Here is a 16,549-nt window from a genome sequence, read left to right on the forward strand (position 1 = left end):
TTCTCCTGATTGCTCTATACACATATCACTTGCCATTTTCTTACGCACGTGCTTTGAGCCCGCGCCACGTTTTTTTTTTTATCCGCTACGTGAACCGATCGACTCCTTTTAGCAATTGGAAAGATCAAGACTCTCGTTTTTCAATAAACACTGGAATGTAAAAAAAATGTGGCTAAACCGGCACCGCAAATAATTCGAAGACCTAACAATAAGTCATCAAATCCCCTTTCTTCAGTCTGACAGGAGTATTATTATTTTAAGTGAATTTCTGGAATCAGATTAATCATTTATTTACTTTCGTTGGAGACTTCGGTTCAAATCTGGTGCTCGTCGACGTAAGCTAAAAATCAGTCACCCAGCTTTTTCATCGGATTTTATCGCCAACTGTGGAACGTTTATTACCAAATGTATACGTACTACATACATAATATGATTTTACAAATGGAGCAGGGACAATTTCGATACCGGACAAATACTTTTTCACTCGTCGTCAGTCGCCGGTCATAAACATGTGGACGTCTTGCCCCGAACTAATCATTTTCGTCGTCCTTTCGGTGCCGACGATACCTGCGAGCTTCAACGCGTCGTATTTCGAGTATACCAACGTTACGGTCATGTTGCTGTCCGAGCCTGCGTTCGGATTCTGATTCGCTTTCTGCATTAGGTTGCAAATTTCGCTGTAAAAGTGAGGGAACGTCGGCGGTGCGAAGAATATGAGGTGCCTTATACCCTTGAGACGTATCCTACGGAAGAAATGGAATCGCTCGGAGTAAATGAGGAAATGCGCGTCGCTGTGGTAAAACATGTCCCTCGCCCTGGCCACCTTTGCATCCTTCGAATACTCGCAGATCTGAACGAAGCTGAGCTCCTCTTTCTTGAAGTAGTTGCGAACTTTCACGAAGTCAAAATAGGACGGCACGTAGATAACGGTGTGATTCATTATGCTGTCCTTGTACTGGGGGAGAATCTTCGAGACGAAGAAAGTGAACCTGGCCTCTATGTCGTGGCCGTGGTCTCGGGAATCGAACCTGTGAAACACCTGGGGCACTTGAATCACCGTTTGGCAAACGGTCCCGGAAGTCACCGGGTTCACGACCCTCGCTTTTCCCGCGTAGTTGAAGCACCGCTTGTTGAATATCGCGTGTATCTCGGGTAACGGAACGCCGGAGAATATCAGCGTCTGCCGATAGAACTTGGACCAGCCGTTCACCACCCAGCTGCGAACGCGAGAGAAATCCGTCCCGTGGGATTCCTTTGGCTGCAGATGTGCGTGGTCGAGGACGTGCAGCAGGTGGTCCCAATTCTGCATCGCGAACACCTCCGTCTGGTCCATCACGAGCAACTCCACGGAAGCAAGGAAATCGTAATCCCTGTCGGGTTCGCCCTCGGCGCCGACGAGCATTCGGAGTCCCAGGACGGACGAAATGATTATGTCGGACGAGTAAAAGTCCGAATAGAGTTTCAACGTTTTCTTCGTCACGGATATGCCGATTTTAAAGGTATCGTCGACGTTTCCTTCGAACGTTTGCTCGTAATCTTCGGGCTTGGGATTTTTCCTCGGCATAGCGAGTTCGTTGCCACTGAAATCCTCCATGAATCGAAGTTTGTTCACCACGGACCCACCCTTGTCTTCCCCGATTAAAATCGCGATCAGTAGCCGAACGATTTTTAAACACGTGTGCCTGAAAGGGACTATTATAAGAACCTTCGGCCTGACCAAACCCTGATCCCGATATTCATCCGGTATATCCGCTATCCCTGACTTCTTGGCTTTTGTCAGTTTCGCATTGTGATGCAAGACCTTGGTTCTGGTTTTTAAAACGTGATTAACCGCGTGCAAGCAATAAAGAAATCTAATTTGTTCGCCATTGGCGAAATTTCGCTCGTTGTAGCACAGATCTTGATAATTGTTAATTATGGTGAACAATTCTTTTTGCAACGGGGTTAAGGGACTAGGCTTAGACGCCAGACTGTCTTTAATATTATCGTAGTTTGCCTTGGAGATATTGCCTTGAATTTGTGACTTGATGAATAACTTGTCCCAGTCAACGTCGTCTATGACTTGCGGAACAGCTCCGTGTCTGGCAAATTGCTTGTCTTCCAATATCGAGACCTTGGGTCGTTTTCTAACAGGCTTAGAAAACTCATCCTCAACCTCTGGGATTTGAAACACAACGGTTCCGAGAGCGGGCCACTTCGATCTACTGGTGGCAGCCTTCTGAGGAGTTAGGGAAACGGATTTGTACAAGTCGTCGTCCAAATCGTTGAGCAGATGAATTGAAAACGGATCTCTGAGCTTCCCAGCATCTTCGCGCGCAGTCTCTTGATCCTCTTCCTCTTCCTCCCTCAAATTTATCTCGACATGTTCAGCGTCGCTAGCCTCGGAAGTGACGTGATCTACGCCCGAGTTAATCGTCTTGAAAAGATTTTCTTCTGCGACGGAAGATTTCACCTCGGCTTCGTCGTCAGGCTCGGATTCAGACTCTGACTCACAATCGGAGTCAATGACAGGTTGCCTCTTAGTTTCAGCACCACCGATAGCTGAAAGCAACATTTTTAACGGATCCTCTCGTTCCTCTTCCGAACTCTCAGCCTCAAGTTCCAACTGTTTGCTCCTCTCCGCCTCTAATTTTCGCCTCCTATTTTCAATCTCTTCGTTCTTGGCATCACGTTCCTTGACATACGAGGCTTCCCTGATATTGAATTTACATTTTTTCACCTTAGGCTTATGCTCGAAACGTTTATCAAATTTTCGTCGATTCCCTCCGCGAGTCGGTTTTTTCCCACGAACCATTGTCAACCGTCCCACTTTCAATATCGCCAGCAATAATTCAATTCAAATGAACACGGCCTATCGACAATCAAAAACTGAACGCTTGCATTGGCAAGCACATGGTTTTCAGGTTAGGTTCCGTTGAGACAGCAGCACTGCGAACGAGGCGGCGGAGAAGGTTGGCACCAATGGATACCAAACATAGCAGACGACAAAGAGCGGGGAGCGTCGCCTTATTTCAAAAAGGAAATTGACACAGCGTATACGTTGCGGCATCTCCTCGAATGCACAGCGATCTCCGCGAAGCGAGGAAAGATTCGAGAATTTCACGGCGAATGATCCTTGTAAAAGTTATTGACGGAGCTGGTCTTGTCGATTGACGAATCGGACGAAACAGTTTTTTCCGGGCAGCTGCGATATTCCTGTCGACTAGGATGCGGCCAGAAGGAGGTGGTCGGTCATTACGAAACGGGCGAGTGGTACGATCAGTATCGTTCGAGCGACAGCGGCTGCTCGTTGACGCGACGAGGGACGGTTAAACGGTCGTCAACATGTGTGACAGGAAGAAGGAAGGAGCGATTAAATCAATTAGTAATTCAACCATCTGTTGAGAAAATATCCGGTTGCAGAGCGATATTATGTAGGATTGCCCGGTGTTGGCAGAGTGTCGGTCGGCTGGGGTGTGCGCGCGCACCAACAACACTGGAGCGAGCCGCGACGATCAGCTCGCAGACAATTTCGCTGCGGGTTCGGATCTTGTACTCGGGACTCGGCGATTCCGCGATATTGCATGGTGGTGGTGGTGATGGTGATGGTGGTGGTGGTGGTGTTGTTAAGAAAACAGTAACCACACTCTCGTCGTCGTTCGATCGAAGAGCCGGGATTGGTATAATCGCGGATCAATCGACGGTTAACTAAAATAGGAAAGGAAACACCCATTTCCTCGATTCTCATGAACTCCACCGTCGTTTCTCTAGTGGTAAGATGGCGGTGCAGCTCGATGGAGGGGGGAAGGACGACTTGAAAACACAATTTGTCACGCGAGAAGGAACGTACAAACTGATGACCCTCTCGGAGTACTCCCGACCTAACAGGGTGGGCTACACCAACAGCCAGGGCAGCGCCTCGGTCAGGGTGTCCTTCGTCACATTGCCCGATCCAGCCGATCCCACGGGAGCCCAGGGCCTCGGCGACCGCATGTGCTTCAACTTTGGCAAAGAATTATACGTATACGTTTACCGTGGCGTCAAGAAGGTACCTCCTCTTCTGCCACCTCGTTAAACCTGCCCTATCATCCCTGCGACTCTTTCGGCGCTAACTTAACGATACATAACCTCAAACAGCCCCCCCCCCCTCCCCCCTCCGCCTCGTCGTTCCGACTCCATCTTCGCAACCACCACCACCACCACAACTCTCCAACCTCGTCATATTCTTCGCATTTATACTTCACTTCGACTTTATCTATGTTACATTTACATTTACGTTCACTTTTAGTTCATCCTATGCTTTGTTGGCCTGTGTTATGCTGGTGAAAAAATTGATCAATGATAACACTAATAGAAACATGCAAACTTTTGTCAGGTTTCCTAATCTTGGCACACAGCTACGATTGCTTGGTACTGAAATACAAATTCATTTTATAAGAGCTTAGGAACCGTTTTCTGAATAATTCTCATTCAAAATCTATCTCAAAGTATAATAGCAACTGTTTCAGGCTGTGGATCTCAACAAACCTGTTGACAAAAAGCTCTACAAAGGAACAAATCCAACCTGCCATAACTTCAACCAAACTACAGCCACTGCAGACAGCGCACCACTGCTCGTCGGATTTTCCACAGGACAGATTCAGCTCATAGATCCAATTAAAAAGGAGCTTAGCAAACTTTACAATGAAGAGGTATGCATGACAGATCAAGTCAAATCAAAAGCAAAAATCCATCCTATCCTGATGAGCAATATTCATTTCAATAACTGGGCAGCCAAAGCTAGGCACATTCTACGAGTAAAGGCTAGCTAAGGGCTCTTTGTCAGGCTTATTGCTGATTGCTGAATGACTGAGATACAGCACCGTTATTTTGCCGGCACGTGATAACCAGGCAATTAGCAACAGACACGTAATATGCTATCTGTCGCGACAAGTGAGAGTTTTTTTTGCTTCATTATCTGCCACAGATGGCTCCGCGTAACCCTACATCATTCAAGGTTGGCAGTACTGTTGTAACGCAATTATAACTTGATGAAATAATTAAACAGGCATTACATACTGTGTTATGCAATACTCCGCTTATCTCTCCGATCACTGACAATGCGCCAAGATACTAAAATCTCTGCGTATATTAAAGCTGTAATCTATTCGTATTTATTAGCTATGTTGTTATTCTCTACCAGTTGTAAAACCCTTTGACGAATAGATATGGCAAGGACTCGAAGTATTTAATTTACTGGGAAGATGTTGACATTAGTTGAAAGATAAACGCGACAAAGAATAATCAGCAACTGATGTTTGTAATTTCAGAGGCTAATCGACAAGAGTAAAGTGACCTGCATCAAATGGGTTCCGGGATCGAGCAATCTATTCCTGGTTTCGCATAGCTCTGGTCAACTGTACCTGTACAACGAAGAGCTGCTTTGTGGAACGACACCGCCTCATTATCAGCCGTTCAAATCAGGGGATGGCTATGCAATTCACACATGCAAAACAAAGTCCACAAGAAACCCCCTGTACCGATGGGTGATCGGCGCTGAGGGATGCTGTATAAATGAATTTGCATTCAGTCCCTGTGGCTCTAATTTGGCTGTGGTATCCCAGGATGGCTTCCTACGAGTTTTTCACTACGATACGATGGAACTAGTGGGATCGGCGAGGAGCTATTTTGGAGGATTCTTGTGCGTCTGTTGGTCACCGGATGGACGATACGTCGTAGTAGGAGGAGAAGATGATCTGGTGACGATATGGAGCTTCAATGAGAAAAGAGTCGTGGCCAGGGGCCAGGGTCATCACAGTTGGGTCAGTGTGGTCGCGTTCGATCCCTACACAACGTCCTACGGGGATCACGATCCAGATTTCAGTGGTTCCGACGACGAATCCATGCCTCACACTAATCACAATAATCACTTTCATGAGAAGCCCAACAGATTGTCGACAGTCTCTCAAGGTATTCATTCCAATAGAAATTCGTGCGGGTCGGAGCTAAGGGTGTCCGGAGGAACCTGCTACAGGCTGGGAAGTGTCTCCCAGGACACTCAACTCTGTCTATGGGATATAACCGAAGACGTTCTTCGGCCGCCAGTCAGTGCCAAGCAAAGGACGTCGACCGCAGGTTCGGGGACATTTTCGTCATCGGGAACATTTACAAGCGGGAATGGAGCAACGTCCAATCATAATTCCAACAATGCCAAGCATAACAATTTGAATAATATAGGTTTTAAAGAGAGCGCGAGTGGTAACAATGAAAGTAGTAATAATAGTATTAGCACCAATGCGGCAGTGTCTACCGTGAATTCATTGACTCAAAGGCTGGCGGGCTTGGGTTTCGGGGAGAGGAAAGGTGACAATCACAAAAGAAACTTTAGCCTAACGATGAGAGGAAGTGGAACGAGCAACAACGCAATACAAAATAATAGTGGGGAGAAATCTGGTAGTAACTCAAATTCTAGTAATTCAAACAGTGTTGGCGGGGGTCTAGGTACGAATAAAAAGTCCGGCGGTACGATGGACGATCCTATGAGATTGATAGGGACCGCCTGGTGTCCACGTTTCGACGAGTGCCCTGTTCTAGAACCATTGGTGTGCAAGAAACTGGCCCACGAGAGGCTGACTGAATTAGTGTTTAGAGAAGATTGTTTCGTGACAGCATGTCAGGACGGATACGTCTACACGTGGGCGAGACCTGGCCACATGGTAGGTCCTCTGACGATAAGCAGCACCCTCCACAGGCCCCATCACCACACCAATCCTCATACCAACGCCAATTCTAATCGACCAAATGATCTCTGATGTAACCCATCTTTTATTGTTATTAAAACTCTATCGAATCGAGTTTATTAACTAATTATTAATCAATTAATTTGTATATACTAGAGATAGCTCAGGTCCGTAACTATATTGTTGGACAAATAATCAAAGGCCTGTAACTATTTTATCGAAGCCCTTGAAATTTATCTGATAACGACAAGCAGTAACTAACGTGACGGTCGTTGATGAAAATAAAAGGAACTAGAAAAATGTTACAGAACTTTCAACTATACTTTAATTCAGTCCATACTGTATATGAATACAAATATTTACGAAGGAGCACGGATTGCGTGTGATACTGTCTCGTTTGGACGTCAATTGAAACATACTGGAAATTATCTGTTTTAGTCAGGCAGCGCGAGAGTTAGAGTCTGAGTATTAGAAAATCTCCACTACATGTTTTAATTTTGGTTGCAAAATTTGAGCTCTATTCTTGAACTAAGTAAAATTCACTTGACTAAACATCCAGTTTTCGTCTGAACGCAGTATTATCCCGACGCCCCTATCCTAATCAATGCGTTGAATTGAATATGTCAAAAAAAGAAGAGAAATGAGGAAGGAGGAAAATTGAAATCACGTTAAAAGAAGTCTAAATTATAGATTATATTTATGTCCGGTTTGCATCTCTGAGAGTGATATTGTTTATGCCCAGTAGAGGTCTGGTAGCCGGGCAGGTCCCACCCTCTCTCTCCCCGCTCTCCTATTTTCCGCAGGCCCGTGTAAAGTGTTACTAGCTTAGCTTAGCCAATCGTAGTAAAGCAATGAATTACATAGCGAGACTATTGTCCCAGAATATTAATAATGTGACATTTATTCCTTTGTTGGAAACGATGAATTGCCTTGTTGTAAAATAAAGCAAAAAGTTGAATGAAAAACTGCTGCTTGCTTCCTGCTTGAACTTACGTCTCATTTTCTCCATCTGTTTCCTATTTTTAATTTCACTTTTATCCCTTACTTAACAAAGTTGCGTTCCTGCCGAATAGAAACATGCCGCTTATTCATATACCCAGATTTCAACAAATGTTAGCCTTTTGGTACAAAAACTTCACCCGTCTCACCAAACGTTTCCTTTGCTTGTACACCGATGCTGCTACTTAGATCTGTGTTAATTTTTCTTTCATAAAAAAAATTAATATTCCCCGCGTTGCTTTTGGCTGACCCAAGAGGCCACGGATGCTGCCCTGAGTTTGCGCATGGTACGTACAAGACTTTAAATTTGTTTGATTCAGCTTTTAGCTTTTCCTATATTGCTAATTGGAGATTTTCATAGCCGGTAGTCTCAAAAACAAAAAAAAAAAAAAAAAAAAAAACCAGTAGCGTTATTTTATCGAGTAAAGTTAACGCGTTGTTTTTTTTTCTTGTATCTTCCACAGTATGAGGTTCTAACTTCGAGGTATATTCAATAATCCAGAGCATAAGCTTTAATAGTCATCACATCACATCAATGATCGACGATCCGGTCTAAGTTGATAAATTGAATTTCAGGCAAGCATAGGACAAATGGGAGCAGCCTTTCACGTAACGAGCCTAGTGGACGATGGCGGTACTATAGTGTAGCCACGGATGAACATCAACCAAAGTTTCCCTGGGACAAGTTTATCATCCTACATCGAAATGCCACACTTTTGCCAGCAGAATATTACACTCCATTCCACTGCAGTTGTTGCTTTACAATCAAGTATTATAACTCTAAAAGACTATTGTAAATTGATTCAAGTCCTATGCTATACATGTAGTATTATATACAAATCAAGTACGTCATTTCTTGTTCTCTTTCGATTAATCTAAATTCAGTTAGGATTTTCAATGGAATCTTCGATTTAATTTACATATGGTTTCATCAATGACCACATCGCGTGAAGCATGAAAAAGCTGCTATCGTTTCGTCTACCGATGATTAATCGTTGGGTCTAAGATCGAATTTTTAGTTGTCGATAGAAAACTTGAAATTCAGCACCATTTGCTCGTGTAGGTAGATCACTTTTGTTAGGATTATAGAAAACTAAATTTTGTCAGTGCATTGTCAATCTCGTATATTCTCATTTGTTTTTTAATCAATTAGCCAAAAAACTGTGTATGCAAAGCTCGGAAGTTCCTTTAGCAACTAGAATTTGAGATATAATTGTATGAGTGAACGCAGCTGGGTGTCAAGCCAAAAAGTAATAAATATTGCAATTACAACTTGTCCGATAAAGTTATGCACTGTGTTGTAGGACAGATCGATTTAGCAAATCTAATATTCCACGTGGTGATACTGTACATTTTCAAGTACCCTAGTGCAAATTTGTCTCAAAGACAAAGATTTTACATAAATTCAGTATTAGGTTTTGAATTAGGTATAATATGCCTGCACGTTATTCCATGATACATTGGGTAAGTTGATTTTTCAAGTGAATTAGCATTGCAATGAATACGGTGATGCGAAAATGAAGACTTTAAACCGCAGTAAATTGTATGTTGGGCATATGCGCATATTACGTACAACTTGTATAAATTTACTTGTACAATTAAGAAAACTTGATAAATTTTGTTGTAAGTTTATTAAAAAAATAACTAGTTTTGTTGCAAAATTTATTTTGCTGCCACCGTCGACATATACGAGAGACTATACATATATACGACTGCGCAACGAGCATGATTAGCGAATTTTCATTTGTACGATAATATGCATACATTATTATGTGTACATTCTTTACGATCACTATAAATCAGAGCATTTAATTCTCAACTCGACGTTGTATCTTGTTAATATTTTCACATCAATGACCAAACCCATATTTTCTACAGCATGGATTCCTATTCCATTTATAGCCAGTACTATAAAGTTTTTTTGAAAATGCAACGCCAAGCAGAATTATATTTGATAGATTTTTATTTGCAGCAACTCACATATGTCTCGTTCGTTGATCTCTGCTCAGGATAAGTGATTATGTATTATCCGTTACGTTCTCTCCATGTTTCAAACCGCACATTGTTCCAACACATCACACACAAAATGCAACACACCATAGTGATCCGCGGTAACTTTTCATAGAAGGGAATTCAAAGAAATCGACTTTCAAAGCACACACGTTCAACAGTTTTTAGGAGAAATTCACTCACAGACTCAGCGGACCGATCACTAATACCCGATATTCTAGTCGTTAACAATAAAATGAAAAGTCGAAGACACTACCGAAACGGTTCCCGCCTGAACATTACTTAGCAGCATTTTTAAATAAATGAACGTCGTGTCGGTGGATGTCCGTATTCAAAACGTCCGTTTATGCGGATCATATTGAAGTTAGTAACGTTATCGTAACGATTCATGACGACGAAAAACCGTTATTTCGCGATTTTAGAATTTTCTGGAATTCAGTAAACCGCAATGAAACAAAACACACTCATATTTCGAAATCTTGGTGGTTCCTTAAAAATCATTGTAAAATCAAGAGAATAGTGATTTTTTCCCGTTACCAACTTCAATTTTATTATTTATGCGATATCGTTGTGAAAATAGACTACGAATTTTAATACGCGTATAACAAATAATGCAAAGCCGTATATTCTTGCGTGATGTCGAATTTTGTTACTTGAAAATCAACAAGCCTAGTTGATGCACGTAGTTGTTTGTGGCGGGAACACTGATCTCTATATAACACAAACATGGATCAAGATGGCCGGGCGATAGGTCGATTCGATATTTTCGGCGGAATTTAGTACAAAGCTAGTAGTACAAAGAAAATCACGAAACACTAAGCCAAAACACTTGGTCCAAACTACGTGCAGTCGAGCGGAAGTCGCGACACCCGGATGATAGCCCGCGCAGCACACCGGCAATGATAAATCGACTCGCGACTAATGTCACACCGGTCTGGTTTTGTTTACATGCGGGACCCGTGCGCTCATCGAAAATGTGACGTAACGCAGGTAGGTTGAGGTTTATGTATAATGTTTGAATTTTGCATTATTGACCCTCAATTTTTTTTCTTTTTTTCTATGCCCACATCCCTCGCAATCAGATTCAAATTTTTATACACAAAAGAAAATCTGTCTTTATAATTCTGATGTTTTTATTATATCTGTCAAAATTTCAAGCTGTGACATTATGGCTTTTTGCTAAATAAATTTCACGCGTTTATATATTCCTCAGTTTACTGACCAACATGAAAAAATTTCAGATCGTACGGGTAGACAGCGATTCTGTTCACAAGGCTGAATTGCAAACTGGTGCCAATGTAATCGATGTCGGAGTCCTTACTGGGGTAAAAAACAGTGGGCCTCATTCTTTAATATTTAAGCAACTAAACATTGCCAGTGAACAAGCAGTAATAGTGGTTGTATGGAAAAAAAAACACACCTCTCTCTACACACTTTCGTTGTAATTATAACTAGAATATTCAACTTCTCAGTGCAAGGACGAAGACGTCCGGAAGCACGCCATTACTATTGATGTTACAGCTGAAGGAGATATGACAATAAGTCCGGTATGTACAAATACTTTGTGTTAGATATTAATCTTTCCTTACAGTCAAACCTTTGAATCCAGGTAAAAACTCCCGAATCTCTAAAATTATTGGATATGGCCAAGAGTTATTCACTCGAAACAATACGACATTACCTTTTCTTATTTTTCATCCACAAGTTGACCTCGTGCTACAAGAAATCACCTGGTTCATCCGGATGGGTACAACTTGAGGTGGGTTCAACGGTTCCCATTCACGTGGGGGATCTTTTTTCTTTGCTGAGCGACAAACACTGGTTCAAGATTGTTCACGTCGACGCAACTATGGAGGATAATGAATCTGGATGTAAGCGAAAGGTGGGTAGTGGCTATCTTGCTACTCTTTCGAACATGTTCTTATCATGTTTTATGAGTCAATGAAATAAATTTTACCAGTCATTCGAGAAGTCGACTGACGAACCGTCTGAGAAAAAAAATCGACTAGATGGAAGCATAGAGGCAATATTATCCCCGAATGGAAATCTTGACGCTGTTCCTAGTAGTATAGGGGTGGATCCAGGGCAGGAGGAATTCAATCCTTTGGACTACGAGGACACAGCTATTGTTGCTGTCGAACAAACTACAAATGATATCTATGGAGCTAGGTTTTCATTATTGCTTTACTATTATGGTCATGAATATATATATTACTTGGAGAAAATTTTTTTGAACGATTCAAGTAGCAATACTAACGATCAGCTCTTTTATTTCCAAGCGTACCGGAGGGGGGAAAAATGGTGGATGAGGCATTAGCGACGAGGCCACAAGCTTCCAGTGCGAAAAGTATGACTGAATCTGATAAACAGGATTATTCGCCAACCCTTGCAGCTGCTAAAACAGCAGAGATTCCAACAGAGGATAGGAGTGCTGCAGAGTGTGTAGAGGTTATAGGTCTCGACGAGGCTGCAAAGAAAATAAAATGGGACTGTGGGCAACACTTTAGCGATCGTAACGAACAAATTACTGCCAATTCAAATAGAGCACCAGATACAGACCAACATACTACCGTCTCTACATCCAATACTGATACAGCTGTAAATGTGGCTGCTACAGTTTCATCCTCTCCTACGAGGAACAGATGCACATACGGGACTAAATGTTACAGGTATTATTATGCATTACATTTTCCTCGGATTCTGAAAGTATTTGAAATTGTAAATAGTGATGTCAGTGATCGAGAGAAATCTGCGTTACAGAAAAAATGAGGAACACAGGGCACAGTTCAGCCACCCTGGTGATTCGGATTACGCCGCTTTGGACGATAGGCCAGAATGCCGTTATGGAGTACGATGTTACAGAAAGAATCCACAACATAGGAAAGATTTCAAACATACGATTCAGCGGAGGAGGCGACCCCAGACGCCGATACGAGCAAAGACTCCTGAAACAACATCTGCTACAGACCAATCATCTCCAGAGGAATCTATCGACGAGTCAGAGTACGAACCTTCATTTTGTACAGATAGTTCGGATGAAGCAAAAAGTGATTGGGATAAGTAAGGAGGCTGGTGCGACCTTCAGTGTCTTAATTCATATTGTACTTGTATTCAAATTGTCGGTGCTAGTGAAAAAATTGTACAAATGTATTTTAATAATAAATATCATTTTTTACTAACCATGTTGCCAATTCTTTACAGATTCTTGTCACTTGATTGTTCAGTTCAATATTTGTACATATTTAAAAACTGGGAAAGTTCGCAGACATGCCATTCGGTACATTTACTGATCTCGGCGTTGTTAATGGCTAAAACGGATGATACCCTTCGTCATCTTCGGCTGCATATTCATTGGATGCTCCGATCGCTACGTCGGCAAGCATGTGTTTCGGTATCTCGGAGCCCCGTACCTTGACCGTATAGCAGACATTCTCCATTTTAATTAAACTCTGCTTCAACGTGTACAATTTCCTATTTATTTCTTTACCGGACGAGCCGACGCAGCCAAGGAATCCGATGTAGATACTTCTGACAAAATTGCAGGTTTGGAAACAGCTGGCTATATCACCTGATCCCAAATTGCTTATACACTTTCGCATTAGCTCTCCAGTAAGATCGGCTATACCCAATATATACTCGTGTGGCGTTAGCATGGTTCTGATTTCTCTGGAAGTGTAAGCCGCTGATTCCAGAGCTCGATCCCAAGGGGTACTTTTTATTTCGCAAGGAACAACGTAGATCAGAGATCTCTCCAAGTCCTTCCAATCATCCAGCTTATTGCTCTCAAGATATTGATAAAAGGTGACAGCCTCTATATATTCCTGAATACCTGCAGTATAAGCCCGCAAATACTGAAACGGATTCTGTCCATCCAGCTCTTGAGCAATACTTTTGAACAAAGTCTTAGCCAGAACGTCGAGCCGAGTCTTGGCCTCTCCGAGAACCAAGTCCCGTTTGCTCTCCTTGTCGAACGTATGGAGAAGAAATATAATTCTCTTACTCTCGATGGTGATGTCGCGGCTCAGTTTCACTACAGCCTCGTAACGATCATGTTTACTGTCCAATTCTGCGGCGTATACTCGAAATTGCTTTATCACTAAAGAGTTTTCATTTATGTTCTCCAGTACCTCGCGCCCTTTGTCACCGACAAGAATCTTACTATTTTTGTGCCCAAAGTATTGGCCTCGATTTCTTCTCCCCCCACCCGCTCCACCTGGAAATAATATATTCATAAGTGAAAACTGCGAAAATTAAGGGCAACAAGAACCAGCGTACTTTTGACATTTCTCGGGCCGTGTTGTGTGGGAAGACTTGTCACCCTCTTGCAAGCCGACAGCTATTATACATTATCACTCACCTCGACTATGCGACATCGTGATATAATTTCGATGCCGATTCTCCAATTCGCTTTCCGGTTACAGGGAAACTTTTCTCTGTTCTCGGTGTGATGGCACTCGAATGCACGGTAGCAAACAATAGCTTTACCTTAACCAATACAATGCGGGCTCCGAATGCCTTGCAACAAATTACGACAATCTTATTTTATTACATTGCATTACGGCTTATCGCTGAGAGTTGTAAAACCGTCTGAAATCGCTACTTCGGCTCTAATCAAGTCTTTTGGCAGATGTTACGAATAAATAAGTAAATAAGTAAGCGTATTTTGTTAAGGAGTCGTAATGTTACCGGTGTGTTTCCAGTGTGGCAAAATCCGCAGGCTATTATTGGTCGGAGGCGACGGCCGGCTGTCCGTGTGTGTTTGTGATGTCCTCACGGGGCTTTCGTGCTGTGCAAGGTGAGCTTTGGTTCGCCTCTTCCGTCAAATCCATAGCCTCAAGTGTCAGACGACGTGGCCGACGAAAACATGGCGATGGCAGTGTCAGCGCTCGAACTCTACCTTGGCGATGTGCAAGGCTGACGACAAAAGAATTCCAGCCGAAAAACGTTAAAGCGTAAATGTCCAGGGGTTACCTGGTCTCCCGGGACTCACTCTCTACCTATGTAAATACATACCTGCGTAATTATTTATTTACAAAGCTGATCAGTCTTTTTGTAAGGCTTCAAAATGGGGTTGTGCAAATGTCCAAAGAGAAGAGTTACGAATCAGTTTTGTTTCGAGCACCGCGTCAACGTCTGCGAGCATTGCATGGTCACGAATCATCCCAAGGTAAGTGTCGTCCCTTTTCTATGATCAGCCGCAATTGCGCGGTCCATTCCTAGCCTCACTTTTCTCCAAGTTGACAAATGTTTAAACTGCACATGCCTTACAGTGTGTAATTCAGTCGTATCTTCACTGGCTGAAGGACAGCGACTACAGTCCGGCCTGCACCCTGTGCTCTGGAGCGTTGACGGATGGGGATTGCGTCAGGCTGACGTGCTACCACATCTTTCACTGGGCCTGCGTAGATGCCTATGCCAGAAATCTACCAGCTACAACTGCACCCGCGGGATACACGTGTCCAGTTTGCGGGATTGCCATTTTCCCACAGCCAAATCTAGTTTCCCCGGTCGCGGACGTCCTCAAGGAGAAACTCGCCGGAGTCAATTGGGCGAGGGCTGGTCTCGGCTTGCCATTGGTTGGTCATCATTTTATTTGCACAGAAATTAATTTCTCCTGTGTTAGTTTGGATTTTACTATTGTGCATGGATGATTGAATTTCCCAAAGGCTTCTTGGGATTTCACAAAAATTCTACCTCTTGATCCGTCTCGTGACTTTAACAGAGATTCACTCTGAGGTTTAATTTTTTTTTAGTTGAGCGATGACAGGGAGCAAAAACCGATCCAGGAACGTAAGGTCTCGGTGACCGAGATGTCTACCTCTTACCAAAACCACACAGCTACAGCCTTGCCGAGTGTAGCGACCCCTCGGACTAGCAGCAATATAAATTTGATCAATTCCGGCGGTAGCAGCAGCAGCAGCAGCAGCATTCACTCGACAGTGCAGAAATCTGGACCCCCCTATTCCGTTGTGAATGTAGAACCTTCGATGCCTTTTTCAAATCAGGCAAGCAAGAAAGTTTTCGAGGCGTACGATGACCCGAAGGACTTATCCTATGACCATGACGAAAACAAGTATCAGCGGAAATCCGCGATTGAATGGTTCATGAGATGGTGGAAATTAATTTCTAGAACTCCGGCACGCAGGCGAGGCTCCTCTGGATCGTTGTACAAGCGATATGTTGTGGTTACCGTACTGTTAGTCCTAGCATTTGTTGGTATAATTATGTTATTCTCGTGGCTTGGCAGAATAGCTACCGATGGAGACCCTAACTTTGATGTAAACAGGAACAATCTAGTGAGAGTTGAAAGGCGACAAGAATAGATATTATAAGATAATATAAGAGTAACAATATTGTGTGAACGTAACAACGAGTCCATAACAGTAGGCGTACAATCGTGTTACGATGGCCGTTAAGATCGGAAGAACCGAGGTTCACTTATCTCGTGGTCGTCGATTTGGACCGAGCAACGTAAATGATTAATTACTGTTCTTACGTTGATTATTTTAACGAAAAGTATATAATTTACATATAACGATAAAAATAAATTGTATATTTCCATTAATCGTGCAGTACGTAGCATATGTCGACTCAGCGAAGTACATTTCCATGCGAATTTACTTTTACTTTTCATTCACATGTACGCTTCTGGTAAGCCGACATTATCGTTACACGATAACTATAAATATTTGGATGTCAAAGAAAAAAGCGAATCTTCTGAAATTTGAATTAACAAAGCATAATACGAGTGTGAAATAAAACAATTCACCTACACATGTAAGAATACTCTGAATCGTAAATTTTTGAATATTTCACTGTTATCTCGTCGATCTGTAAGTGGT

The 16,549-nt window shown here is 42.8% G+C and overlaps 5 protein-coding genes across 12 annotated transcripts; 3 read left to right on the plus strand and 2 right to left on the minus strand.

Annotated features, from left to right (window-relative positions):
* Positions 1-44: 44 nt before the first annotated feature.
* On the minus strand, positions 45-3,085 carry LOC124186933 (U3 small nucleolar RNA-associated protein 25 homolog). Its single transcript, XM_046579079.1, has one exon. It carries the CDS (start codon positions 2,792-2,794, stop codon positions 491-493), a length of 2,304 nt encoding a protein of 767 aa, XP_046435035.1. The 5' UTR covers positions 2,795-3,085; the 3' UTR covers positions 45-490.
* Positions 3,086-3,256: 171 nt separating this feature from the next.
* On the plus strand, positions 3,257-9,496 carry LOC124186936 (WD repeat-containing protein 20). 3 transcript variants are annotated; one of them, XM_046579084.1, is made up of 4 exons: positions 3,257-4,027; positions 4,476-4,670; positions 5,289-6,674; positions 8,274-9,496. In XM_046579084.1, exons 1-4 carry the CDS (start codon positions 3,758-3,760, stop codon positions 8,343-8,345), a joined length of 1,923 nt encoding a protein of 640 aa, XP_046435040.1. In that variant the 5' UTR covers positions 3,257-3,757; the 3' UTR covers positions 8,346-9,496. The 3 variants fall into 3 exon arrangements, with proteins under 3 accessions (XP_046435040.1, XP_046435037.1, XP_046435038.1); XM_046579081.1 differs by lacking the exon at positions 8,274-9,496 and having other exon boundaries at positions 3,259-4,027; positions 5,289-7,663; XM_046579082.1 differs by lacking the exon at positions 8,274-9,496 and having other exon boundaries at positions 3,261-4,027; positions 4,488-4,670; positions 5,289-7,663.
* A 936-nt stretch (positions 9,497-10,432) lies between these two features.
* On the plus strand, positions 10,433-12,886 carry LOC124186939. Of its 6 annotated transcripts, none has more exons than XM_046579095.1 (7): positions 10,433-10,697; positions 10,940-11,032; positions 11,180-11,254; positions 11,413-11,589; positions 11,680-11,876; positions 11,987-12,376; positions 12,468-12,886. In XM_046579095.1, exons 1-7 carry the CDS (start codon positions 10,629-10,631, stop codon positions 12,769-12,771), a joined length of 1,305 nt encoding a protein of 434 aa, XP_046435051.1. In that variant the 5' UTR covers positions 10,433-10,628; the 3' UTR covers positions 12,772-12,886. The 6 variants fall into 6 exon arrangements, with proteins under 6 accessions (XP_046435051.1, XP_046435048.1, XP_046435052.1 ...); XM_046579092.1 differs by having other exon boundaries at positions 10,436-10,697; positions 11,668-11,876; XM_046579096.1 differs by having other exon boundaries at positions 10,437-10,697; positions 10,921-11,032; positions 11,668-11,876.
* On the minus strand, positions 12,797-14,418 carry LOC124186947 (translin-associated protein X). Its single transcript, XM_046579109.1, has 2 exons — positions 14,065-14,418; positions 12,797-13,920 (listed from the first exon to the last, which is right to left on the minus strand). The coding sequence occupies exons 1-2, from the start codon at positions 14,078-14,080 to the stop codon at positions 13,016-13,018; spliced, it is 921 nt and encodes a 306-aa protein (XP_046435065.1). The 5' UTR covers positions 14,081-14,418; the 3' UTR covers positions 12,797-13,015.
* A 315-nt stretch (positions 14,419-14,733) lies between these two features.
* On the plus strand, positions 14,734-16,272 carry LOC124186944 (zinc finger protein-like 1 homolog). The gene is made up of 3 exons (XM_046579105.1): positions 14,734-14,874; positions 14,978-15,283; positions 15,461-16,272. The coding sequence occupies exons 1-3, from the start codon at positions 14,773-14,775 to the stop codon at positions 16,028-16,030; spliced, it is 978 nt and encodes a 325-aa protein (XP_046435061.1). The 5' UTR covers positions 14,734-14,772; the 3' UTR covers positions 16,031-16,272.
* The last annotated feature ends 277 nt before the right edge of the window (positions 16,273-16,549 follow it).

Source organism: Neodiprion fabricii, chromosome 7, assembly GCF_021155785.1.
Source record: "Neodiprion fabricii isolate iyNeoFabr1 chromosome 7, iyNeoFabr1.1, whole genome shotgun sequence".
Lineage (NCBI taxonomy): Eukaryota > Metazoa > Arthropoda > Insecta > Hymenoptera > Diprionidae > Neodiprion > Neodiprion fabricii.